The 6,510-nt window shown below is 44.2% G+C and overlaps 1 protein-coding gene across 2 annotated transcripts; it reads right to left on the reverse strand.

The window, feature by feature from the left end:
* Positions 1-2,607: 2,607 nt before the first annotated feature.
* Positions 2,608-6,510, reverse strand: LOC117833611 (uncharacterized). Of its 2 annotated transcripts, XM_034713178.2 has the most exons (3): positions 6,038-6,510; positions 3,476-5,566; positions 2,608-3,295 (listed from the first exon to the last, which is right to left on the reverse strand). In XM_034713178.2, exons 1-3 carry the CDS (start codon positions 6,456-6,458, stop codon positions 2,901-2,903), a joined length of 2,907 nt encoding a protein of 968 aa, XP_034569069.1. In that variant the 5' UTR covers positions 6,459-6,510; the 3' UTR covers positions 2,608-2,900. The 2 variants fall into 2 exon arrangements, with proteins under 2 accessions (XP_034569069.1, XP_034569068.1); XM_034713177.2 differs by having other exon boundaries at positions 3,476-6,509.

The raw sequence follows: 6,510 nt of genomic DNA on the forward strand, positions 1-6,510 counted from the left end.
TTGTTTATCTAATACAACCAATTGTTGGTAACTTCAACCTTATTGTTCGTACTATATTATTATATTGTTCGCATGTTCAATTATTTTACGTGAAAAATAATTATTTGTTCATCATTAAATAATCAAAAATATTATGCAAATATAGTCGAGTGGAGTTTTGTTTTGAATTTTTTTTAACACATAACAATCAGAAGTTAATTTTGATACTCTGTTTATGGCTTTATTTAGGTTCAGATTTAGTCACGTATGGGGGCTCACGTTAGGAATTTTGTCCTTCGTGCATGTGGCTGCTGCTTGAAGCGATAGTGTTGCTGACGCTGAAGGCGACACCTAGCCGCACTCATACCACCAAGCTAGACCTTTACTGTTGTATGCATCCTCCAATTCTTCTAATTATAATCATAAATTTTTCTGAGACTTTCTCGCATCCTGGACCTAGCTTCATTCAATGCCGTGCCACCGACCATGGCAGCCCCAGTGCCGTCTTCTGCGAAACTGCCAATGAGAGCTGGTCCTGACCGCAGCCACGCAGATTGGAGAAGCTAGATGCCGCTGCTCGTGCGGATTAGCTTCACGCCATCACGTGGGCTGGGATTGAGACGACATCCCTTTGCCGAGTAGCCTAAGGTCACTGCCTGTGTGGGCTGACCTTTTCGGAACCCACGCGAAGTGCCTTGATTTGTTGTCCAATGATGCCCATCCTGCTGGTCTCCCCCCTACATATTGACGGAACCTTCCATCTAACCCTTTTTATCTCGGATGACTTTGGACCCTGGGACTAAAGTGCCTTTAGCTTCGGGTAAAAAATAAGGCACCGGAAGGACACCAACGGGAGGAGCTTTAGTCCCGGTTGAAAAAGATCTGACAGCGATGTCCCTCCTCCCTTTTCTCCCAGTTGGAAATTCCAACCGGGACAAAAGATTTAGTCCCAGTTGGAATTACCAACAGGAAGAAAAGGGAGGAATTTTCAACCGGGGCAAAAGGCCGCTCCTCCCACGTGCGCATGCAGCATCTCCCACCCTTTAATTCTCCCACCTCCTTATTCTCTCGCGCAGCACCCACTCTTCCACCGAAGCCTCCTCTCCTCCTCTCTAGCTGCTACCCCTCCCCTTCCCCCTCTGCTCGTCCCTCACTGGCAGTGAGGAGCGGTAGCGGGGCGAGGGCAAGTGAGCGGCGGAGGCTGGCGGGCGGGCGCAGGAGGGCGGCCAGCGCAGGCGTGGGCAGAGCGGCGGTGGGGCGGAGCCGTTTGAGGGCCGGCGGTGGCGGCCGAGCGGCGGCGGGTGCAGGCGGAGGCGGGCGGGCGTGGGTGGAGTGGCGGCGGCGCAGGCGGCGGCAAGGCGGGCGTGGCTGCGCGGCCGGCCGGCAGGCATGGGAGCGTGCGGCTTTTTTTTTCAATTTTTTTTAATCACAGTTGGTGTTTCCAACCGGGACTAAAGGGATGACCCGGGACTAAATGACCCCCTTTTATCTTGAAAAATTAATCCCGGTTGGGCATTGGAGAGATATGGTTCTTCCCAATCGGGATTATTGCTTAGTTTTCTAGTAGTGACACCATCATCAGGACAGCGACTGAGACCCACACTTTTGACCAGGACCACTCTTGCCCCTAGCTAGCTATTCCTCTCCTAGGTGTGCCGCCTTGCAAGGAAGGTAAAATGTGCTTCAGTGCACCATTTGTTTCGCTAAATTAGTGTAGCATGTTATTGCTTGGGAGTTAGCTTATTGGTATATGCCAATTGAAGGGGAATAATTTATGGTAAAGCCAAGTTTGGTGTCAGTGTAACTTGCCAAGAAATCAAACATAGACAAAGTGGTACTTTGGATCACAAAGGTTGGTGTATTTCCCATATTTGGAGACAGAGAACGCTGAATTTATTATCTAGACCAAATACAAAGATAAAAGGGCCACAATTATTGTCAATATAAGTGTAAAAAAATACCAAATATATTTCTATAATTCTTTTTTCTCGAACTACGCAGGAGATCAGTTGCACGTCATTTCATTAAGAAAGAAGAGAACAGTACAACGATCCTTGAAATATCCAGATCGGGGTTAACACCACACACATGCATGCACACAAGCGCACACACAGGACCTGACACTAAAAGGGAACAAACATGACCAGGTGACCGTCGGAGTTTTAACCCGCCGCAGTCAACGACCGAGCAAGATTGCTACAATTCTGAGATTTATCTTTTCAAGCCATGTCAAACAACTCATAGAGTTTATCAGCTATCCTGTTCCTATGATTGCATTGAATCTTTATTGATTTATGATCAACAACACATAGCCTTGTGAACAATGCTGCTGCAATGGTGAACCACTTTGGCCATTGTAATAAATTGCTTCTTTCAATGTTATGCACATGGATACAAGTTGGATCAATAGTAGGCTATTTAGCAAGCCGCATCTGGATGGGGTTGCTGAGTTCATGAAGATTGTTTCAGAGAGATTTAGTGAGAATGAAGAGATACTTTGTTCATGTCATATGTGCTTGAACCAGGTCCGGGCGTATAAAGGAGTTGTGGAGGATCACTTATATTGACAGCAGTGTTAGATAAGAGTAGCGTCATCATGGAAATTTAGAGGGCTAGTGACAACACCAGTAGATCTAATCCTTGAAAATTCAGAACCGGACATGTATACATGTCATATTTGAAGTTACACTTTCTGCCTACCGTACCGTGATATGATTTCATCTTCATTTCTGCGTTTCTGTACCATAATTATTAGAGCGCCAGTGACAACACCAGTAGACCTAATCCTTGAAAATTCAGAACCACAGCATAAATTTTGAAGAACTAAAACAAACCGGCTTCGCAGGAAGATTCCTTCAGTCACTTGAGCAAAATAATCATAGATTATATTACACCCGTAACATGCAAACAAAACCAGTTGACTATTCCTCAACACATATTAGTGCTGAGATTGTCCGTTTTATTGTGGAGACTTCAGCATAAACGTCTAATATTGTTGGTCGATCCTTTGGTGTCTGCATGGAGCATGCGAGGCCAAGCTTAACAAGCTGCATGATGCAGTTAAGAATTCCCATTGTTACATGCTTTTCATGGTCTAGGTTAGTGTCCACGCCTTCAGATCCGAAATTTGGGATGATCTTAGGATCAAGTATCTCACATATCTTTTCGGGAAATGCATTTCCGACAAATTTCTGAAGGCTCAAACCATTATTAAATAACTCATCTGTTGGGCGTTTCCCAGTGAGCATTTCTAGAATGATAATTCCATAGCTGTATACATCGCCTTCTTTTGAGATCTTGCTCCCAGTTCCATACTCTGCATTATTTAACATTCAATAATATTACAACGTTGATTATTGGAAATAATAAAAGGTCCTTTTTGAAAAAAAATCAGTAAAACATGAATGATATTATGGATAACCTATAACTTTTATAGTGACGAAAGATTTTAAGATAGTAAATGTTTTTTTTGCGGGTAAAGATAGTAAATGTTTACCTGGTGCAATGTATCCAATTGATCCTCTTGGTCCTGCTAAACTTGAACTAGTAATACTTGAGGAATCGTGAATTTGAAGGAACTTAGCTAACCCAAAGTCGCTGACACGGGCTCCCATGATATCATCTAGAAGCACATTGCTAGGCTTCAAATCGCAATGGACAATTGGGGGCACGCAACGGTTATGTAAATAATCCAATGCAGCAGCGATGTCCACCGCTATTGTTACTCTGGAGCCCAAACTCAACGGTCTTCTCATTTCCGAATAAATCCAGCTCTCTAGGGTGCCATTGGCCATATATTCGATTATAAGAGCTTTGAAATCATTCCCTTTATTGTCCCACGTTGAGCATGCAGAAATCACCCTTAGAAGATTACGATGACGAGTGTTTCTAAAAGCCTCACACTCAGCAACAAAGCTTTTTGGGGCTCCAAGTTCATCAAGTTTGAAAACTTTGATAGCAACAATTTCACGTGCTTCAGACTCAAGTACACCCTTATATACTGATCCATATGCCCCTGAGCCAACCAAGTTGTCTGAAGAGAAACCGTTTGTCGCTTTGACTAAATCAGCATAGGAGAAGTTCTTCATCTCATTGAATGATGGATGATCTGACCGTTTATATCTCTTTCTTTTTTTCAAGAGAATAAATACAACACATGCCACAAAGACCAAAGCAAGGGCCACACTAATCACAGTTATCATTAGATTGCGTGAAGAAGAGCGCTGGTGTCTGGATGATGCCACGCAAAGTGGCAGTTGAAACTTAGGGGAACGAGAGCATAACATACTGTTTCCTTGGACAAGTACCTCACTAGAATTTTGAAATATCCCTCCTTCTGGCATTTGACCCTCAAGGTTGTTGAAGGACAAGTTCAGAAGCTTCAAAGAATTGAAGGCTTGAAAAAAGTTTGGAATTTGTCCACTCAAGTTATTTCGAGAGAGGTCAATCTCAGCAACACCTCCCAAATTGATGAATGACTCAGGAATTCTGCCATCAAGAAAGTTACCCTCCAGGTGAAGGGACTCTAAGCGGACACACGCACCCAGACTAACTGGAATTTGCCCAGAAAGATGGTTGTTGGAAAAATTTAGTAGGCCAATATTGATCAAGCCACCAATATCCTGTGGAATTTGTCCAGACAGCTGATTGTGGGACAAATCGAAACCTTCTGTTAAGGAGTTAAGAGAAAAGAGCTCTTTTGGTATGCTCCCGTTCAAGGTGTTACATGAAAGGTTGAGAGTTATTAATTTTTTGCAATCGCCTAGTGATCTAGGAATGGCTCCACTGAAATTATTATCTTGCAAAAAGAGCTTGTTCAGTTGGCCGAGTTTGCCTATTGAAAGCGGAATTTGTCCAGAAAGATTGTTCTGTGATAAACTTAGGGAAGTCAAGTTTGCAAGATTTCCAATTGTGCCAGGGAGATTTCCGGCAAAATAATTCTGCTCCAATCTAAGCCGCATCAGGTTTGTGAGGTTCCCTATCTCTGGTGGTATGGTACCAGATATTTTATTTGCGTGCAGCCACAAAGCATTTAGGGTGTTTGCAAGACTACCAACTGAACCCGGCAAATTCCCTTGCATTACGTTTGTTGCCAGTGACAAAACCTCCAACTGCGTGCAATTTTCCAATGAGGAGAGGAAAGACCAATCTCCAGCTTCCAGCTGATTACTTGCCAAAATAAGTTCGTTTAACTTATAAAGGGGCCCAAAAGAAGGGATAATACCATGGAATGCGTTAGCCCCTAGGTTAATTGACTCAAGATCAGTTGCATTGGCCAAAGAAGGAGGGATTTTTCCTCCAAAGTTATTTTGCTGCAAAATCAACGTTTGGATGCTTGGAAGGGTGTACCCGATGTCAAATGGAAGGGCACCAGTGAAATAGTTGACGCCTATACTAAGGTACATGAGTGAAGAAATGTTGTATAGGGAGGGTTCAACAGTCCCTCGGAAATTGTTGTATGATATATCAAGGACTTGCAAGTTTGGTATTTTGCTTATACTTACTGGGATGCTGCCCTGTAAATGATTAGCTGCAAGCAAGAGCGAACGAAGGGAAGAAAAATTCCCCAAAGACGAAGGTATGTTACCTGCAAGACCATTCACCGATAATGTAAGATATTGCAAAGGTGAGTTGAGATTTGAAACATCTGGTATGGACCCAGTAAAATTATTCCACCCGAGGTTTAATCTTCGAAGTGATGTGCTGTTGAACAGGGCTGGAGGAATACCTCCACCGAGGTTGTTTTTTACCAAGTTCAATACTTGCAGCGAGGAACTGTTAGCAAGGGCGGAGGGAATAGGCCCTGTGAGGGTATTGTTGGCGAGGACTACAGAAACAAGGGCTGGGCTGCTTCCAAGTGAAAGGGGAATGCTGCCCGTCAAACTGTTGCGAGCAAGATATAAAACCGAAAGATTGCGGAGCATCCCTAGCTCTTCTGGGATGCTTCCACTGAGCTTGTTGCTCCTGAGATCAATCACCTGAAGATATGTGGAAGACATAGTGTTTGGGATGGAACCGGTAAAGCTGTTAGAGCTGAGGTTAAGGTAGCTCAACTTACTCAGCTGCCCAAGTTCTGGTGGAATCTGACCACTGAGTTGATTATCCGGCAAGTGGATCCTTGTCAGGAGAGTGAGGTTGACGATGCAGGGTGGTATTTGGCCACTAAGGCCATATGACTCGAGGTCCAGCGCAACGACACGAGTTGTGTTCGTCTTGCTGCAAGTAACACCGGGCCAGCGGCAGAAACTGAGGGAATCGTTCTGCTTCCATGAGCCTAGGAGGTTGGTGGCGTTTGAGAGGTGGAGCTTGAGGCAAAGGAGTGTTTGGAAATCTGTGTTGGATGAAGAAAAAGAAGCAGCAGCAGTAGCAGCAGGGAATACTGCAAAGCTCGAAAGAGAGGAGAGGACAACAAAGATTAAGAGCCGCGCGGATCTGAGAGTCCCCAAATGAGGCACATTTTTTCTTTGTCTGTCACACATGTTGTGATCCTTCTTCTCTAATACAAAGTTTCCTGAGATCTACTAGCGAAAC

This window comes from Setaria viridis, chromosome 8 (assembly GCF_005286985.2).
Source record: "Setaria viridis chromosome 8, Setaria_viridis_v4.0, whole genome shotgun sequence".
NCBI lineage: Eukaryota > Viridiplantae > Streptophyta > Magnoliopsida > Poales > Poaceae > Setaria > Setaria viridis.